Source organism: Chelmon rostratus, chromosome 3 (genome assembly GCF_017976325.1).
Source record: "Chelmon rostratus isolate fCheRos1 chromosome 3, fCheRos1.pri, whole genome shotgun sequence".
Lineage (NCBI taxonomy): Eukaryota > Metazoa > Chordata > Actinopteri > Chaetodontiformes > Chaetodontidae > Chelmon > Chelmon rostratus.
The window spans coordinates 26,084,664-26,105,646 of record NC_055660.1 but is presented as its reverse complement, the minus strand read 5'-3'; the positions used below and the strand labels follow the sequence as shown (position 1 = coordinate 26,105,646).

Below are 20,983 nucleotides of genomic sequence, written 5' to 3'. Positions count from 1 at the left end.
ATATGCAAAGCGAGTCGGCAAGCGGTGTATGAGAAGGCGATTAAAAAGAGGCCCACTGCAAATCTACAAAGGCTTCACCAGCACAATAGGCAGCAGCCCCTGCTTGCCTCGCACAGTAGCTTAGCCTGGGGAGTGACTGGTGCCTCTTTATACCAGTCTCACACAGCCATGTTTACAATAGCCCCAACCATGCTATGCCAATTACCACAATGCAAGGAGAAACGAATGTTTGGAGAAAAGACAGGGACGAAGGTAGCGGCGTAGGAGACATATGGGGAGTGCAGGAAAGAAAAGTTTACGCTGCCAGTGAAATCAAAGTTGCACACCAGAAATGTTCACCATTGATGAAAAGATTCTGTGAAACAACTGTGTGCTTCAAATGATAATTTAAGTTTAAGGAGTCAAAAGTCAAGTTTTCCGTGGAGGCAGGAACTTCAGAACCTGTGTATAACCTACGCTGCACTTCAACAAAGCACCTATTAGGACTGGAATGCCACAGAAAGGCTGAGAGAGGATGGGGGGGGGGGCTCCTGATGTGCAAGAGAGGGAATGCGACAGTCAATGTCCATCTATCAACGCTTCTGTGGGGAAAAATGCAAGCAATTTTCCTGGATAGGTTTCCCTTCAAAGCCGGAGCCCCAAGAGGCTGTAAAAATAGAGTTGGGGAGAGGCAGAGAGGGTGGGGGTAGAAGGGTGGAGGGTTACACCTGCCGGTTCCAGACAGTTCAACAGAAACTAGCTGGTTCAGGCTGATTAAACCCTCCTCATTGTAAAGTTAACCATGGAGGAATTGATTTTCGGGCTCGGCGAGTATGTAATGCATTGATTATTTGTTGAGGTTTCACCGCGCTGTGCCTTTTGATGAAAAGAGCCTGGAAATTAATCTGCTATTTGTGCTGTTAAAATACAAACTGTTCGGAGATGGCTGCAGTAAAACGATTTTTTAAGGCAAGGAGGAGTGTCTATGTTCTTTAAGAAAGAGGAAACCTACAGCATCTCATAGATGTGACAAGCATTGGCGGCTTGTCTGTTTTTCTTCCCTTTCTTTTTTTGCCATATTGCCAGGAACAGCTACCAGGGGAGAAAGAAATGAGAAAATCATTTTGTGGGAAGTGAAAGCTTGTCAGTAATGACTGTTGTTATCTTTGTTGCGTGGCTACCTCTGCTTTTTGCCAATTGCAAGTCTCTTTTTATGTCAACAATTTGAATTGAGCTGTACGAGTGAGCGAGCCTGCATGCAGCAGACAGCACGCGCTCCCCGCCATCGAATTATTTCCTCGTATTAAACGATTTTTTTTGCCCTCACTGCTGAAATAAAGCCAGATAATTGAGGCAAACATGGCTAGGCCCTCTGATAGGGGATGCAGGGTGCTTCATTAATGTTTGTGTTGACTGTCAGAGAGTAGCGCTGGTCCTCGTTGCTCTTTAATAGGACCAATTAGCCCATGCCCCCATTTCCATGCTTAATGTCTCCCATTTAAGTGTTGAATACAGAACGCGCACATTTAACCACTGAGGGGCTGTAATGCATCAAAAGGTTACAGGCTTTTAGTGATTCCTGTTTACGCACTGAATTAACAGCTTGCATTCATGAATTTAAACTTCATTTTTTCAGCAACCAGTTGTGTTTTTCAGGGTTTCAGTCCAGCTGTTTGTGAAGCTCCTGGCAGTAATGACTGCATGACGCGACTACAAGAACCAATTTTGTGAATTTTATTAATCACTCGGTTCAAATGAAGGGTCACCTCTCCACATTCAATCTGCATTGTGATGTGATCACAGCGCTACGTGGCTGCGCCTCTTTTACGGCGACGACTACAACATTTCATGTTCTTCATTACTGAGAAAGACATGAGGGTTACACAGAAGGCAGGTAACTGTCAAGAATAATACAACAGGTTCCATAGATCTGTCATTTTTAGTATATATTATTTCACCATCAGTTCACCATGGTAATTTCCACTATCCAGTATTCCTCATCGTCACGTTTAACTGGAACAGCTGATACTTGTGGTTTTTTTTTTAGTGCTTTGTTTTTTGGCTTTGACATGCAACAAAGGTCTCTGGCCAGAATCATAGTGGGGACATTCCACAAGGCTGCTTGGACACCCTGAGGCTCCTGAGACTTGGTGTGAAACACTTGATTGGCTTCATCTGCATAACCACAAATACTTAAAATGTATGTTTATATTAACAGGAGTCCAAGGCCATCTTAGGGTGTCCAGTCCACTCTCATCACTTCTAAATAACTGTCAGAAACAAATGTCTTACTAATGTTGGATAGTTTGCTGTGTGTATGAACAGGTGATGATATCTTTTTCATGACATTACAGGTGCTGTGAAAACATCTTCGAAACAGTCTGTACAATCACGAAAGAAGCAATTCATTCACAACAGCTTTCATTTGAAAAATATAAAACTTTAATAAAGGCTACATCTCTCAATAATTACAATAATTATAGGTCCATGTAAATCTTTAAATGAAACTCTTTATATAATGTATAATTTACAGTTTAGATGAAACAAAAAAAAAAGGCCGTGGTGTAAAAACAAAACAAAAAAACATGATTACATGATATTATTAAAAGCATAAAAATATCTTTTCAACATAAAACCCTTCTGAAAACCAAGGGATATATATTAAAACCCTGAAACAGGGTAGCACATGGTATGGCATCCATGTAGGCACAGGTGCTGTACTCATAAAACACCAGCTATAGTGTTTGTGTGTGTGTGTGTGTATTGTTCATATGTGTGTGTGTGTGTGTGCGTGTGTGTACTCTATGTGTGCACCACATGTGTCAGTATCCATACTTCAGAATGCATAATTACAATGTATACAGGAGCTCTGCTATATACGATGTTACTGTAACAACATTCAAAGGATATCTGAGCCGTAATTCTTCAATGTTCACTTTTTTTTTCTCTTTTTTTTGTGTTTTTTGACACACTAGCTGACTTCCTCGAGAAGTCGTTCTCAGTGACCCAAACTGGTTCTTGTTAGCACGAGTTATTTTGGTGTGCGGGCTGTAAACACTGCCATTATTAGATGGTACAACTTGTGCTCCAGGTCTCCTCTCTGTGTGTATCTGCAACTGTTTTCACCCCCCCCCCCCCCCCCCCCCCCCCCCCCCCCCCCCCCCCGTGCAATGCCTGGTTTACAAACAAAGGCACAACAAAAAAGATTGAGCTCTGTCTCCGGACTGGGAGAAATGGGGAGGGAGGGGGAGAACGAGGGAGAGGAAATACTAGTGTGACAAACTCAACGTTACAAACTATCAGCAGCATATAAGACTGGGATTGACCATCAGAATAGTGGAGGGAGTGCGCCTCGGACAAGACCACTGCTAAGGTTGTTAGTTTGGGTCAGACGGGGCTACAAGGCTATGGGAGGTGCTAGGCTAGTGTCACGTCCTTTGTGTAAAGTAAAAACAAACAAAAACAAACACTAAACAATATCACCACAGTATTCTCCCAACATTCAAAGCAGCTTGCCCATTGGCTGGAAATAGGGAAGGGGGGGGACAGGTTTAAGAAGAGTCAGGAAGGGACGATGGGGAAAGGAGTGGGTTGTTTTTTTCAATAAATACTTAATAAAAACTTTCAACTCATGACAAAAAGCATCTATGTATATAATACATGTATATATACATATATGCATGTATGTATATGCACATGTACAGACGTTTTTGTAACGATGCTGGAGTGTAACATTAAGAGCAGGTTGGTGGCACTGTATTCAGCACCTGCAAGTCCATTGCACTCGGCCGGGGAGCCGGCGTGAACGCACCATCAGTCTCTCACTACGTCACAACGAAACAGTCATCTACATCTTCAGTGGTTATATTCAAGAAGAGGTGGGGTCTCCCCCCCACTGGCCTCCAATCATCATCATCATCCTTGTATTGGTCTTTTAAAGTCTCTCGTGTCATTCCCTTGTGTTTCTAAGGCTGATTGGTTGATAAAGTCAGGGAGGGTCGGCACCTCCTCTGGGTTCGGCATACTTCATTGGCTCGTCTTCCTTCAATCACTCCTCTTGTGCTGGATATATTAACTCTGTTTAGCTTAATATTAAGAAATAGAAAAAAAAAAACAAAAAACAAAAAACAAAAAAGGAGTCCAGAGTGTTTTTTGTTAATTACAAAGAGTCTCTTGCTCAAGTTTGTAGGGACAGTTTAGCTTTTGGTTGGGCGGGGAAGGGCATTGGTCTGTTGGTAACAAAGTGGCTTTTAGTCCATCCTCTCCACCTTGCCCAGGACCTTGCCCTCATACATGGGCAACACGGTGGCATCCTCCCACACCTCCTCGAACACGGCACCACACTCAAACTCATCACTGGCTTTCTTGAAGTAGTACCTGAGGAGGAAAAACAAAGAGAGAGGTCTGTGATTAGAAAATGCTGCGCGTAGGTGTTCATCAAAAAAAAGAAAAGAAAAACAAAAAACCTGAACTCCAACGAAACAGAGTGGCAGCAGGAGTGCATCTGATACATTTCATCGTGTTTTAAACCGCTTTGAGGCACCTACACGACCACTTCCATATACAGGCTCGTGCACAACTCCCTTTAGTCCAAATCAAACACAAACACACACACTCTGAGAGCCAGAAATGGATCCTGCTCAAAACAACTTAGTCATAGCCTTCAATGCCATCCCTGCACACTTCAAAGGAAGAGCCTGACTCCACATCACACCGCTGCACAAACAGAGCTGAACCCTCCGTTTAAACACTCCCTGTGATAATTCAAGCTGCTAGAAACAGCCTGTGTGTGTGTGTGTGTGTGTGTGTGTGTGTGTGTGTGTGTGTGTGTTCATCCATGTGTGCTCGTCTCCTCATCCACTTGTTCATCTTGACTGCTGGCCATTCTACAGATGCCTATCTGTCCTGCAAGGTCTTATTAAAGTTGAAGGGTTAATTAGAGGCTGTCTTAAGGCCCCCTCCTCTCTTTCCTCAGCAGTGCCCCCTCCTCTCTGTGTCTCCGCAGCTTCTAATTGGGCTGGCTGTCAAATGAAGGGCCTTTCTGTCACACAGGTTGACATTTCAGGTGCCTGAGAGTCTGCCTATGACTGCAAGAACACACTCCGCTGCTTGCACACAAACATGCACATGCCCTATGTTTTCTCTCTTACACACACCCTCCGTCACACACACACACACACACTTCGGGCAGCTTTCCGATCACCAGCGGAGAACAGAGGAAAAAAGAGGGAACGGGAAGGGAAGAAAGCAGGGGGAAGCGGAGCACAGGCCTTCCCTGGCTCGGTGAGTGGGTGTGACGGATTGGATGCGGGCCGAGCCTGAGGGGCTTTATCCTGGGCGGGGGGAGGGTGGCGACTGCTCAGACGGTCTCCTGGAGGTCACAGGTCACCTAGCTAGCCCACTCTTCTTCTTCTCTCAAGCAGAGATAACTCCCAGGGTTAGCTTGGTCCCAGTGAATGTGAAGTCTCCTGGAGCTCCTAATGATTTCTCCTCTCTACTTTAAACCCAGCAAAAGATCAGCAGGAGGGGATTTAATGATAAGCTTTGTAATGGAAAAATGCCTCATTTTGCCCATGTGTGTCTGCTTTCAGAAACAAAAAAAGCTCTGTGTTTTATGAGCAATCGCTCAGCTTAGAGTCATTCAAACAACACATGTAAGGAGGGGTGTACAAAAACGTACATGTACAGTCTTATTTTCCTTGTTGATTGCAGTTACACACAAATGAAGGGGAGGCGGCGCTGCCACAGCTGCGGGGCTTTCTGCTCGAGTGTGCCGCGATGTGACAGAGGGGTGACGGTTTTATTCAGTGATATGGCATTTCAGCAAAGTTCTTCTGCGCTATCAGAGCTTTGCTGGGCAGGATTTTGCCTTTTCATCGGCATTAGTAAAAAACAAATAAGTGCATTAGCCATATCAATTTAATTGGCTGTTTTTTTCTGGGAGAAAATGCTACATTTTCACTCACAAATAGTTCAAAGTCATCACTTTGTTTCAGAGAGTGAGGCACAGAGAGACAGAAGGAGTCTTTCCATTGGAACATGTTTTATGTGGCAGGATTTTTCTCTCTTCACAACATCTGGCACCAATATCGTCTGGCAGAGCCACAGCGTACTGTTCTCCACTGTACCGCTGCCATGTCCAAATTAACCAACTCCACACATTCTGCTGCCATTGAAGCCAGACGCTTCACCCCCCCTCCCCCTCCTCCTTCGCTTGCTGAAGAGTTATGGGATAGCAGGGGTGCAATGACTTGTTTGCAGGCCTTCTTCTCTCTTGCCTAACAAGCAGATGTGGCTGTAACCTAATGTTGATGTCATGGGCATGCAGGCTTTGTGTGTTTTCAGTGGTGTACAGCCTACACAGCATTCGACCAGTTTCTTGATAAAGCAAGCCTGGACTTCTCAATTTAAATGACTTCAAACCGATTGGCTGTTTATATTTAAAATTATATGATAAGTCTTTACATTGTTCAGGAATTTCCCCTCTTCATCTGACACTGACAGGAGGTACTTTTGCTGCCTTAACTGCTATCAGTCATTAACAGAAGAAGGTGCTTGCGGCATTTGATTTTAATGCCTGATGCAATAGTGTGGAGGAGGAATTTGCAGGCCTCGCAATGGTCTTTGTGCACAAAATAAAATGTCCCAGGCTTCAAAGCCATATTTATTAAGGCTGCCTTACCATGGAAATCAGTACCAGATGTGAGAAAAAAATTCGCTCCAGAACCCCCCTCCTCTCCCCTCGCTCTGTAAGCCCTGACTACAGTGGATCAGCCCATTTTTTTCAACTACTGGGCTCCAGTATTTCACACTCCCACTCACCAGACACAGTATATACAAGTTCAATAACAAATGGACATACATACACAGATGACTAACCCTGCTACAGCACCAACACCAACCAAACAGCTGTGTAAAGCTATCTGTTCGAGCATGTGCTCCTGTACTGTGATCTGTGTGCTGCTGTCAGCTGCTCATATTTACCGGTAGTTGCCTTTCTTGCTAAGCTGTTCCTTGAAGTGTCCCAGGGTGAGGCAGTGGGTCTTCATCATGCTGCGATAAGGAATCTCCTCACCACAGAAGAAGTAGGTGACCACTAGCTCCTTCGACCTGAGAATGCAAAATGAAAACAGGTTTTAAACAGCTGTGCTTGTAGGAGAAGGGCTCCGATTGTTGAGTGTAGACAAAGAATCTTTGGAGTCTTATTAATTAAGGATGCCAAACAGCTGGCTCACCGAGGGTCGACCAATTAAAACTAAAAGAGGCCTCGCAGTCAGGTGGCTGTAGCTTAACATCAAACACCCCAACCCATTCAACAACAAATGTATGCAGGGCGCTGATAAATTTGAGTTACCAGGGGCTACTTAAAGCATCTTTGTTGGGTTCCAGTGGTGAGTGTGTGTGTTAGGAGACGGGTGGGTAGTTAGGATTCTGTATTAAAGCATGTTTAATCTTAAATGATTAAAAAGCGAGAGAAGAGGAGTTCAAAGACATAGCTATGCTGACTCACAACATCTCTCTTTGAAGGGAAGAGCGAGAAAATCTGTGAGGAAGAGGGTGAAAACACAAGCTTGGAAAGAGAGGAAACGCTCGAAAAAAGCGTCCGTGTGTATGAGGAATGAACTACAAAGCTAGAAAGCAATTAAGAAATAAATCAAGAAAAAATGAGTGAGAGAAACAAAGACAGGACTGTGTTATAGATTCAAAATGAGCGCAGTAAAAGAAGAGAGCCGTACTCGTCTGCTTGGAGTCCAGGGCTGGATAGAGGGCTGCCTCCAGTGGGGAAGGCAGCTGCTGGATGGCTCCTGTCTCTCTGAAGGCTGCTGGCTGCTGATTGCCTATCAAAAACACAGAGATCAATGACTGACGAATACTTACATCAATATGAAGAGAAACTACTGGACACCATTAAGAGTGTATTCCGATGTGGTCAGTCAAATGTGGAAGGTAGGGAATATGTATGATTGGCAGTTTTGGTTTTATATGTAGAGCTGAATGAGTGTCCAGGTTTGCCTACCTCTGTTTCGGAGGCTTGGAGACCTCTTCTAGTCTGCGGCAGGCCTCCTCTAGCTGTGCCAGGGTGTTGGGCGGGGGTAGGGGTGGCATGGCTGGGTCCTGGATGAATGGGTGGCCTGGGTGGTGGCCACGCAGATGAGCCCCACTGCCGATGCCGCCCCCACCCCAAGAGGAGTGAGTCCGGCTGGGCAGAGTCTTGGAGTCAAGTGGGTTGGACTTCTTTAGGCCTTGAGTGCTGTTAGGATAAAAAGGGTCAGTTTACAACAAGAGCCGGGAACTCAAGACACTCGTGTTGGTGGTACAGGTGATGCTGTGATGATTCCTGACAGACACTTACCTGTGTGGCTTGTGTTTGCCCTGCCTCTCACTCTCTAGGATCCACTGCCAAACATTCTGAGAGCGGTCGGTGGCATCTAGGGGAAGGCGCGGTGAGGACACGGCCTCATCGGTGGCCTTGACTGGCCGTCTGGACAAAGTGCTGCAGCGACTGGAGGAAGAAAGTAGAGCTGAGTTAAGACCACAGAGACAAAATTGTGGGGCTAATATACAATTCAGCACAACTCAGAAGCTACACTCACGCAGGGGTGAAGTCGGAATAATTGGTGCCCCCTGGAGGGCAGAGGCACTGCACGCGCTGAGCCGCCTCGGCCTCGATCTGCTCCTTGGTCTTGGGCCCAGCGTGGTGATGGTGGATGTAGTGGTGGTGGATGTGCTTTGTGGACTGCCTGCCTGTCATCAGAACCTCGGCAGCCCCAGGATACGCACCAAAGAAGGGCCCGTGGCCAACGGACACCATTGCACCCGTCCGATCTGGGGAGCTTGAGCGCGGTGAGTGCCGAGCCACACCTGGTGACTGGCAGCCAGGTGTCTTCAGGACACGGGACAGGTGCTCGTCCAAGATAGCCTGCGGGTCTTCCTCGCATTGGCTGCCAGATGGGAGCAGAGGGTGATGCAGGGAGGCGCTGCTGGCGAGGTCGCCACTCTCCTCCTTTTCCTCCTCCTGGACAGGCAAAAAAATATATATAAAAGTTAAGGCAATTGACAAAACATTCTTACACAGTCACATGTGGGAAAGGCAGCAGACAGAGGAATGTATGTCTCAACTTAGACCAACTTATATCTATCGTCCTCTGAAGTCAGTGAGAGCAAACGCCTGGATAACTTGATTTGAGTTTCCTTTTTGCCGCACTGTTATCTTCGCTAACAGGCTTTGGGTGCGCTTCATCTATAATGCAGAGTGTGCCTGTGTTTCACAAAGAGACTGGCACTACACATACTCAGCAAACGTGCCACTGGAGAGTAGCTAAGTACTAACTATTTGAAGGAACTTCAAGTGTGCCTAGAAACATAAGTTTGAAAGTTCCTCCAGATGAAGTAGTGTAGGACAGCGAGGAAAAAGGAAGTAGTAGCTAAACCAAGACAGACTTTCAAATCCCTTGGTCTTTTCCCTGTTCTTCGACATGCTAAAGCTGGCATAAAGGCTTTGTAGTGCAATATGGAAATCGTCCCAAGTTAACTTGGATAAAAGTTCCAAGTCGCAGCCATGCTGAATGTTGGTGGAAGTGTCAGACTGTTTAGAACAGGTTTATGTGCATCCGTACCTCTTGGATCTGCTGGAGCCTCTCCTCCAATGAGCTCATGGTATCCTGCTCTCGCTTCAGCTTCTCCAGCCGGGCTATGAGCTGGGCAGCAAAGGCTGAGGGCTCAACGGGGGTCATCTCCTTAGGCAGCCGGTGTGTCCTCTGCAGGGTAAACAACACAGTGGGAAGGACACTTTAGTGTGTGCATGAGTGTAACTGCTTAGTGTTTCTGACGGATGCAATATGTTGCATTAATCCACTGCCCTTGCCCTAATCCTATCTTGTTCCAAAAAGCCTGCTACTATTCCAAAAAGCCTAATCCAGATGCCCTTGCCCTCAAGCTAACCTGAACCTTCTCCGCCGCCCATCCCTCCCCAGATCTTCTCATGCCCAGTGCCCTTGGCAGTGCCAGGCTGCTGGGCGAGGGGGAGAGAAGGGGGTAGTGATGGCGGGGTAGCAGTTGGTCTCGCTCGGAGGGGAGGCCCCCTGCCTGCACCCTCTGTAGCCCGACCAAGCCATCAGCTAGGCAGCCTCTGAAGTCAGCACACTTCAAAGGGCCCTTGTCAAACATCAAACGCACACTAGGGGTGGGAGGGACACGCAGCTTTAAATCTCCGAATAAAAGCCAGATATCGACAGAGAAGAGAGAGTGAGGAGAGGAGAGGGGATGAGAAAAGGGAGAGGGGGACAAAATTAACAGCATGAAAAAAGAGGAAGAGGATTGAGATGTGCGTTAGTGAAGTGGCAATGGTGGTAGAGAGAGAATGAGACAGAGAAGGAGGGAAAAGAGGGAGGGAGAGGATAGAGGAGTCAAATACTGGGAAGATCTGAGGGGAAGTAGTAATTTATTTCCCGGCTGCATGCAGGGCAGCTCAGAGGTACTCTAGTCACATTATCCTCCTTTTTCTTTAACTATATGCACCGGCTTCTCTCTCTCCCTTTCTTACTTTTTTGTTATTTGGCACGCTGGCTTTCTTGATTTTGACTCTTTTTTTGTTGTTTCTCTCATGTCTTTGTAGACACGATGAAGGGAAGAAGAAGAAAGGCAAGCAGAGCTGCTGGCAAAGGAGCGCCAGCCCTGCACGGGGCCCCCGCTGCCTGGGGCTGGTGCATCATGGGAGACAGAGCCATCTCCAAATCAGGAGGGAGACATTAAAGGAGTGCAAGTGGGAAAGGAAAAGAAAGAGATTGAGAGGGAGAAAAGACCGAGAGGAAGAGAGAAAAAAAGGGGGAACAGACAACACTGTCAAATACATGCACAAACACACACACACACACACACACACACACACAACTCTTCCACATACACATACCTGTGTTTGGATATGAAGACAAAAGAATTCCACATTTCTTTTCTTGTCTCAAACAAATCCACCTCCTAACCTGTGTCAATCTGCTCTAACCCACTTCCTTAAACCTTCCCACAACAACTTCAGCAGGTCAACAGAATCTTGAATTCAAAGCACATCCACTGTATGACCCAAATACTAATGGGACCAGATATCAGGGTTGGAGAAGAGGGAAGTGGAACTGAATAGTGATGTGCCTCCTGCTCATCTGCAGGGATGTAGCTTTGGTAATCATTATCCAGTTCAAAGAGCAATCTTAAGGTAAATTTTACCATTACCACTGTGGCGATGTCTATTACCTATGCTATAATCACAGCTAACATCGATGCGGAAAACCCATAAAGCTATGACGCTTTGTGACATACTAAGGTTACTGAGACGGAATACAAAGACGAGAACACAAGTTTATATTTACAACCCTACAGAAGCTACTGGGACGGGGAAAGAAGGGGGGGCTTGAAACAGCAGCAGAAGAAGTGAAGTGGTATGCAAATCCCGCCTTTCATTTACCCTGGCTTTTATATGAAAACGAGCGGGGAAATGAAATATAGTATTCTGACACAACATGAGCTCTGAAATTTAAAATAAAATACAGCAGAACTCCTCGAGGGAATCAGGACCCAGTTGTCTGTCAGTGTGTGAAAGTTTGAGTTCAGCAGATTACGAAAAAAGGAAACCCTGAGACAGGAAGTAGAACTTAAGGAAGTAGGACTTACAGGAAAGTGGGGTAGCGTTATCTGGCCATTGATCTTGACACTGCGATGCATCTCTCGCTGGAGCTGCTTCTTTGTGCCCAGTTTGTATGGAGGGATTCCATCTCTGTTAAAAAAAAAACAAAGTTATTGCATTTATATTTGGGGGAAAAAACACTGTGTTGTGCGTGTGTGTGTCAAATGTTATAACCAAACAGCCAGTGGATGTTGTTTTTGATCATTTACTGCTAGTCATCAAGCAGGTCACAATACCTCCACACCAACTGTTGGTGCATTGGTGCCATTAGCCCATCTTTGTGCAGAAAGAGCTCTTACGAGGCAGTTCATCATTGAAGTGACCAACACAACACCACCCAGTAACCACCCACTAGGCACATTACAGCTAAATCAAAAGGCCCGGGGAGCCCTTGAAGCCAAGGCAACAAAAACACACATAACAAAACACACCAGGACAATGGGACAGATATGCTAAACATCCCACTGTGGGCTTCAAAAGAAGAGCCCCACTGACAAGATTACATCAGTCCTTGTCAACTCTGACAGTGGTTGTTTAAAAAAGCAGAAGACTTAGATCTGACCACAGTAGATAGTTAGAGTCGCAAACAGGCTAAAGCAGGCTGGCAAATGCTGCTTAAGTGCTGCTGGTTTTGTAGCTCTGATATATATTAATATGAAAATAGAGATGTAGCTAGGAATACCAGTAGTCTCTGGACAATTAAGCATTTATTCTGGGAATCTTATTCTCCATTTTTCATTCTGTGTCTGCTAGCTTTTCCAGTCAGCTGCCACTTAAGCTGGGCCAATTATCTTGGCCGTTTTGGCTGCTCAGAAGTGTCTGACCTAGCCCAAACGCTACTTTTTCTGCTGCCTCTTTGAAATCTCACACTCATGCACATATGCACCCGCTGCCATCTTCGTTTGGCAAGCGCTGTGCTGTGAGCCTCTGATCTCAGCAACATCAAAAGGCTGGTTTGTAAGATAAGGTAATGTTTGAAGTTGGTGCAGCAGCATTCCCCAGCGTCCAAGTAAATCCATAAATAAGATATAAGCAAAAAGAGAAAAAAAATCCCTCCACCCCTTCTTATATCCCCCCTTCCCAAATCCTCCTCTTCTTGTTCTTTATCTGGGAAATGAGATTCAAATTTGCAGTGTGCCTTTTAACCACTGTAAAAGGACACACTAGTCAAATTGTTCCCTCGAATGACATGATTTTATTAAAATCAGTTAGAGGTGGAGAGAGACGAGAGCTGGGGACAGGGACAGGAGAGATCTCTGTGTCAGAGACCTCGACGAGAACAACTAAACGAATGCGACTTGGACACATGACGCTGTCCAACGGTGAATCCATGTTTTCTTCTTTATTCATCTAAACAAGCTCTTCAACAGACAATTCAGATTGACGTTGTCAAGAAGAACGGACGATGGTGCCGAGCTGCCGATATCACCCATGTTACAGCGAGCCTTCTGTAAGTGGGGCCTAGCACCAAAATCAATGCTTCACAAACTGGACCCCTGAGACTACAAGCCATCATCCCTCAAGGCACAGGAAGAAACACAGGAAACTCTTCAAAAGTTAAACTCAACAGCCCAGAGGAACTTGGGTGCTAACTAGCACCCCAAACTTAGCGGCAAAACATCATTCCCACACAAAGCTTGCCAACTTCCCGATCACTAACTATGTTTTTATCAATCCAAAGTGTCCCCACCCGGACTAACCATGTGATGGCTGGTTGCATTGTCCAGGTTGGGGATGAGAAAACAGCCGTGGACTCTTTCATGGTTTCATGGGCCCTTACTTTATGGGGATCTCCTATTCAGTTGTGCAAGTCATTTTCAAAGCAGCCAGCCACCCTCTTATCCCCCTAAGCTCCCCTCACCTAACAATAGGCTGAAAGCGATTCAGTTAAGCCCTTTATACTCCATGCACTTTATTTTCTCACTCCCTTGCACTTCGAGCCTAACCACTCCTGCTATTGGCTCTGGAGGGTAGAGGAGAGAGGCTGTGGAAGGTTGGGTGGGTGGAGGTGATTTTTTTGGGGGTGCCCTAGCCCGGCCAGGGGGAGTTCCTCATGCCTCGTCCCAAGGTCTAGAAATGAGTAACCCCTGTGAAAGCCTCACAGACACATGATCTCAGCACGCCGCAGAGGCCAGTGGCAGGAAACCGACCCACCATGTGAGTAAGCCTCCTTTCATTTGGTGCCAGCATTTTTCAATGAGTTTGTCTTGAGGCCCGAATGGCCATTTCCCTCCCCCTCTCCTCCAGCTCTTCAAAGGGAAAAAGCGATTAGATAATATGAAAAAAACAAGTCTGTTGTGGCAGAAGGGTGGGTGGGATGGATACATTTCAACTTTGAGGAAAATGAGGCAACGCCCCCACCCACATCAAGACGCTCTCATTTTTTTCTCCCTTTTCTCCAGCCTGTAACGCATCAGAATAAACTTCAAAAGGTCTTCAGACATAATGACTTTCCCAGAGTTATCTCCCTGGAGGCCACAGTAACAACTACACATTAATAGAGTTACCTGGAGTCAATCATAGAGGATAATTAAAATACATTACAGACCATTATTTCGCAACAGTGCAGTCCCCTCGCCCCAAGAAAAGCTGAGTCTGTTGAACTAAAAGGCCAAATATTTTTCTTCACACCCGAGACTTTTTCCTGGAAAGGTGTAGACTGAACTCTGGTCCAGGCACGTTTAGATACTATGGAAACAATAAAATTTACAGAGCTTTGGCCGGGGTCAGCTGAATGGAAATGGTCCTTTTGAAGTTTCTACTTTATTTCCAAAGCAAGCTGGGTTGAAATAAAGCTGACTGACCAACTTTTTGATTTCAAGACCATAAACACTTACACGCTACTGTCTGTCATGGACATGGAATCGTCCGTCGTGGCATCACTGGAGATCTCGCTGTCGTTGGCACTGGTGGCGGGGGCAAAAATGTAGCCAGAGTTGACAAAGTAGGGGCTGGCAGGGTCTCCTCGGCGGTGGGACCTGTGAAAGACCCGGGGAAACATATGCCAAGTTTTAATGTGTGATGTGACGACAGGGAAGAATGTGACAGTTTAGTGCTTTGCTCCGTGTTTCCCTCTGTTGTTAATCAGATTTCAACAGCAAACGTGACGGCTCAGAGTTCGTTTGAAGGAAACATGAAACACTGAGGCCTGAGGAATGTGACAACCTTATTACAAATGGAGGTATTGCTTCTCTTTTAATTTCACCCCGTCCTTCATGTCCCTCCGCCCTAACATACAGGGGCTGTGTGTTTGGGGCACTGGGGGTGAAGTCCGGAGTGGGTGAAGCTTCGTTTTCTCTCCTCTGCTATCTCTCCACCCTTTTGTTTGGCCCAGGCCCGTGCTCTTGCACTTTTCCACTCTGAAACTCCACTCTCTCTTTCCTTGGAGTGTTTTCTCCTCCCTGCTCTCACACTTCTATCTGGCCCTCTCTCTATCATCCAGTCTGGGGCCCCTCCTTCACCCACTCTCCCCTGTTTTCCTTTCTAAAGTCTCTCTCTCTCTCCGTCTTTCTACTCTCTCCTGCTGTGTTGCATTCCTGTTTCAGTAGTGAAGGGGGTGGACAAGGAAGAGGGAGGGAAGAAGAGGAAGGGGGAACTTGAGCTTTAGAAAGGGAGGGAGAGGGAGAGAGGGAAAGGGGGAAGGAGGGCCCCTTTCTTTATGAGAATGCCTTCTGCCGGGAGTGCTGAGAGGAGAACCCCAGCATGACTAAAGCCGTAGGCCCCAAGCACAAACCTGACCTTTGGAAGGTCCGCGCAAAGAGTCAGGTATTTAGCACAGCTGGGCTCTCTGCCCCCCTCTCTTTCTCCATCTCTTTTCTTTCTTTCATGATCCCCCCCTTCCTGTCTTTCCCCCTTCCCCTCCTCTTGTCTCTCCCTGTCTCCCTCCAAAGCATGCTTAGTCTCTGTCAGACAGATTTTTTTCTCCCAAAAAGGAGAGATAAAAGTCCTGGATAGAACAGAAAGAGGAAAGAAAACACTGACACACACACACACACACACACACACACACACACACACACACACACACTCTATGGCAAAGTGGGATCAGCGGTTGAAGCTGCGGAACTGAGCTGAGGATGTTTTGTTGTTGTGTTTTTCTATCACTTTGGAGTTGAGTATTGGAGGTTTCTCAAAAAGAGGGGAAAAAAGGAATCTGTGCAGTGGCAAAATTAGTTCCACATGTTTGAGATGGAAATTGGTTGACCTAAAGAGATGGTGAGGGGCAGGGGGAAAGGGGGAGAGCGCGGGTGATGGAAGGGAGAAAGAGAGGGCTCTCTCCCTCTCGCTTTTCTTTTAAAAGAAAAACAAGAATGCAGGGGATCACACCAGGAAACCAGGAGATGCCCACATGTCAACAAACCCAGTGCTTATTGGTTCCTGACTCAACGTGGCCACTTTAAAGCAAACGAGTGACTGTGCTACGATGTTATCTGACATCTGCTCACATGAAGCATAAAATCCTCAAGGGAGTGTTTAAGTTGAGTCATTAGACTCGATCAACCAGTTTTTACACTATTATTAAAAATCATAATCCAGTTTCTCGTCTCGCTACATGTCAATGGTCAACTTGGCAGGGAAAGTGTGGATTATGCACAAATTGTACTTTTCGTACTAAAGTATCAAGACGTTGTCAAGCCTCTAAGTAACAATTGCGTCCAGATGTGAGGACAAAGTGGTTGAGTGAAAAACTTTTTGAAGTGCCCTTTGATGCAGGCTCATGCATAAAATCCAGTTTTTGAAAATGTTCCTGGCTTGAAAAGATTTCAGCTGTTGGACAATGTGTGGGACGAGCTCCTAAGATAAAAGCCCAAATGCTTTCCACAAACAGTTCTGCTTTCATCTCTGACCAAGAGAACAATATCTCCGCTTGGCAAAAGACTGACTGCACAAGTTCTTTTAACTCTGCATTAGCATTTCTTTGGGTTCAGGAGATTTTGTGACATTATACAGTAACTATATGGCTTAGTTGGTAGGGGGAAAAAAGAGAAAATCCAGCATAACTTTACAATAACATCATACTGTTTCATGTCGCTGTAACAGTCATGAGGCTCGGTGTCTGAATTTGTGCCTGAACCGGAGGAAGGGTTTCAAAGCACAGGAAACTTGAGCAAGCCAGCAGAGGGCTGCCTGCAAGACACCATTTACTTAAAAGGAAGGCTCAGATCCATTGATGTTTTGTACCCACCCCGCTCCTCCACCCCTCCAACCCCTTGACTAACTGCAAGGCAGGAGGGCACAAATATACAGGCATGTTCCTCTGAGACCCTTTGATCAAGTGCCTTTATCTCTCTCTTAGGCATTTGTGAAATAACTGCCAACTGCCACACATTCACTGTAGCTTAACTAATGAGGGAATGGTGATCAGGATGAGAGTGGCTAACGCTGCAAATAAAAACCAACATGCACTAAGATGTAATGACACGGGCATGCACGCTGGAGGTGAGCGCTGCTCTTACCTGCAACTGTTCTCCAGCACTTCGGCTGCTGTCCGGATGGTAGCAGTAGCCCTCAGGGTTTTCGCAGACAGTCCAACCACAGAGCCCAACGTTTTTGCCTTCAGGTCAGTACAACTCCACTCCTCTTCCTCCATGAGAGGAGGAAGGTATCCGCACATCAGCTTGAGGCTGCCGAGGCTGCCGTGGTTCATGTACGCCGCGTTCTCGCAGCCGGTGCGCACATATTCGAGGTATATGTCAGAGGTCAGAAACATCTGGTACGCGTTCTCTTCCATGTTGGACTGAATTTCCGTCTGTGCCTGGTCAAACATGGCAGAGTCTATTTGTTGTTTCTTAATACTATCCCTTATGAAGGTCTTGGTGGCGGGTTTCAGCTGCTTGGCGACAATGCTGTTGTTCTCGATGTACCGCTTGAAAATAACTTTGGCAACTCGCAACGTTTTGGTATCCTTTAAGTCCATTTGCCTGAAGCCGTTGCAGGCGAACCAAAAGTCCAAAGTGTCCACGCAATTCTCCCGCTCCAAAAAGGTCTTGAAGAGGTGCGCGCCGTCTTGGTCGCCCAGGAGAAAATGCAGGGACTTTGTCCACCGGACTAGGGGCGAGTCCGGGGACGCGCTGCCCTCTGGCTCCCCGAGACCATCCTCGTTCCTCCGCGGTGTGGAGCCGGGAGGCGCGGCGGCGGCGGGGGTGTCTTTAACCTTGTTCTGGGCTCTCATTTTGGCAGATCTGCTGGGGTTGTAGCATGACGCCTCTCCCTCCTCCCCCGGTACCGGAGGACGAGGAGCATCTTCTCGGAAGCTACTGCTGATGTGCTCCGTAAGCGCCCTGCTCATGGCTCCAGCTCCGGTTGCCGTGTGAGAGTGCCGTCGTGCCTCCACTGAGCTCCAGCCTAATCCTCCTCACTCTCTAAAAGCAGCGGGGGAGCTTCTCAGCTCCTCTTCACTCTGAAACACAAAGTATTGATCTAATCAAAGCCAGATCCTGCTGAACTTCAAAGAAAGACATCAAGTAAACAGTCCCTTTCAAAACCCTCGCCGGGTTCACAGAGAAAGGAAATATGAAAGGCTTTTTTTTCGTTTCATTTATCTATTTATAATCTAAATGAGAGATCAACTGCAGCCTACATTCTCAACGTGCATTGATCTGTCACATCAAAAAACATTTTACAAGAATAGTCATCTCGCACAGCCTCTCTCTTCACCAAAACCGTATTCTCACAACTGTGGCTTACACGTGTTTTCCTAACGAGTCCATGTCACAGGCTTCAACTCCAATTAATTCCCAATCTGTTTCGGACGACCGTACCCTACCCCTGTCTGCATCACACGCACAGACTCTCTTCCACTCGGAGCCCACACTTCTTGTCCTCACCATCCCAGAAACGTGCAGACGAGTGGAAATGCATCTGATCTGCACCACAACGACCTTAAACGCAGTAATGTATACGAGGGGTAAAAAGCCCCGCGGGAGAAGCCAGTCGCTCATGCGTAAATGTAAGCGATCAATCGCCCTAATATCTGCCGAAGAAGGCTATTACAGCACATTATTAAAGCCACAGCCCCGGCAACGTGTCTGAACCAGCAGCAACATGACAAAAAAGACTTGATATATCTGGAGCAAAACCTCAGCCAGAGGATGAGTGATTTTAGTCAGCGCAAAATCTAGAGACTTACCTGAAACGACAAGCGGCGAAAACGAAATAAACTGAGTGGCTGGCTGTTCCAAATGCAACATAATACTATATATACAGTATCGACAAGCAGTGTAACACTGCATCACAATAAAAGCGAGACTAAAATCCAATGGATGAGGGCTGAACAAACGTGCGTAAAACAACATACCATCGCAGAGCAGATCCAACCAGAGTAAAACACGTTAAAAAGTTGAGCAGTTACTCCATTTATAGCAGCCTAATACAGTCCAAAACTCTCCAAACATCAATCCAGCACATAAAGCGACGACGGACTATTTAAAGCCTGCGCCGTGCCACATGTGTCCTATCTCTCTGCGAAACAAGCGCTGCAGTTAGCTGTACCCTGTCCCATTCAACAACTGACCTCAGAGCAGGCAGGCTCAGTCCCTATGTAGATCACTAGGGGTGTCAAAATCTGGAGGAGGTAAAAGAGGCGGTGGAGGAGGAGGAGGGGGGGCTCTGATTGAAGAATACATCCCACTTTTTTCCCAGCTAGAAGACGCACCACCCGACAAATATTCGGTTTTTATCTGGGCTACACAAATTCTCTCTCTTTCTCTCTCTCTCTCACACACACACACACACACACACACGCACCCGCACACACACACACACACATAAGCTTCTTATCTATCTCACCGTATTTCTCGCCCACAAACAAGAAACATAGCCCGCATTTCTCAACTTCAAAGCTCAGCAGCAGCACATCAAAGCGGCCAAGAGAGGGGGCCTGTGGAACAGCTTTCCTACAACTTACCATCCATGTACCCGAGCAGCCTCCCTTTCTCAAAACGCTAAAGTAAAGTAGTCCAACAACAGGCTGCGCCTACAACCGCGCTGTTCTCTGTCCTGTAATGTCCTGTCACGTTGGACTATTATAACGCAGCCGCGCATGAAAGAGAGAAACGTCTCCCCCCTCCACTCCTCTCACCAGGTATGTTTCAAGAAGTCATGGCAGGCGGGAGCGATCCTCCGGGCTCTTTCTGAACCAACTGGGCTGAAGGTTTAACTGCGGACTTCAAAGTAAGGAACCGCTGGCCAGGTCCCGCAAGATACATAAAAAACACGGCGTCTCACCAGCGACATAAAACCAAATTAAACCATCTAGAACAGAGATAAAGGAATAGAAACAGCTACAGGTCCCGACAAATCTTCCATTCAGCAGCTTCCTGGTAGCAAACCCCTGCGTTTGCACGTGCATTGACGTTTAATGAACTTTTCTAGACGGGGAAAGGATTTACATGTATGCCAGGACCTTATCAAAGACAGGCGATCTCGAGCCAACTCCCCGAGGCTTCGGAGCGTCAGAAGTAAGTGATCCGCCGCGCCAATGGCGTTATCCCTCAGCCCGTCTGTTACTACACCAAGTTTCAACAGACACACACAACAAACAAAAGCGATACTTCTGTCGCCTTTGGCCTCTTCGAGTGACGGGAGCGAGTTCAGTGTGTTCGCCTGGCTGAGCAGAAGCCATTGTGAAACACTTTATAGTCATTTTACACTTCATCAGTCAGGTGGTATATGTTTATCTGCGAGATATGGCCTAATTTTTTTTTTTTTTTTTTTGTACGTTGGTTTTCAATGTATAGGAAGTCTGTGCACATATGTAATTCCACTAATGTTTCCTATTAATTACAGAATTACAAGCGCAAGGGGAGTGACAGCAAATCATTCGTGGTTAAATATAATTCTAAACAATGTCCACAACTACTTAAAATGTGTTTTAAACTTCTAGCCCCATTTGATAATCCTATAGAGTGTAACTGTCAAATAATTTACATATTAGTCACAGGCTTTTAGCCACAAAGATGTCATCCTAACACACTTGCCAGTTCCACATTCAGGGGAAATGGCACAGCATGACATTTTGATTGAAATTGGACAGAGAGCAAAGGCAAGAGCTGTTCTCTAGTCTTTTAATTCACATGACTCTCCTAATGTCATTGTGACAGAATCTTAAAGAGTGGGTTAGACAGTGATCCAATCCCATGGTACTTCAAAGGCTATATTGTCCCTTTGATGTTGGAAATCAACTTTAAAGGAGAATATAATTATATAAGTCAGAGGATTCAAATTCACAAAACTCTCATGATGGTACAGGACAAGGAAACTAATGAAATCCAACTTCTCTGAGGTCCCCGAGTGGTGATTAATTCATGTTGAGTTAAAAGCATGCTGTGC

At 46.3% G+C, this 20,983-nt stretch overlaps 1 protein-coding gene across 4 annotated transcripts; it reads right to left on the bottom strand.

Moving 5' to 3' along the window:
• Nucleotides 1-2,195: 2,195 nt before the first annotated feature.
• On the bottom strand, nt 2,196-19,789 carry LOC121604006 (axin-2-like). 4 transcript variants are annotated; one of them, XM_041933377.1, is made up of 11 exons: nt 19,734-19,789; nt 17,110-18,053; nt 14,491-14,631; nt 11,641-11,743; nt 9,597-9,737; nt 8,574-8,995; nt 8,333-8,482; nt 7,997-8,230; nt 7,716-7,817; nt 6,964-7,089; nt 2,196-4,356 (listed from the first exon to the last, which is right to left on the bottom strand). In XM_041933377.1, the coding sequence occupies exons 2-11, from the start codon at nt 17,940-17,942 to the stop codon at nt 4,230-4,232; spliced, it is 2,379 nt and encodes a 792-aa protein (XP_041789311.1). In that variant the 5' UTR covers nt 17,943-18,053; nt 19,734-19,789; the 3' UTR covers nt 2,196-4,229. The 4 variants fall into 4 exon arrangements, with proteins under 4 accessions (XP_041789311.1, XP_041789309.1, XP_041789308.1 ...); XM_041933375.1 differs by lacking the exon at nt 19,734-19,789 and adding an exon at nt 19,560-19,727; XM_041933374.1 differs by lacking the exon at nt 19,734-19,789 and adding an exon at nt 18,951-19,147.
• Nucleotides 19,790-20,983: the final 1,194 nt, after the last annotated feature.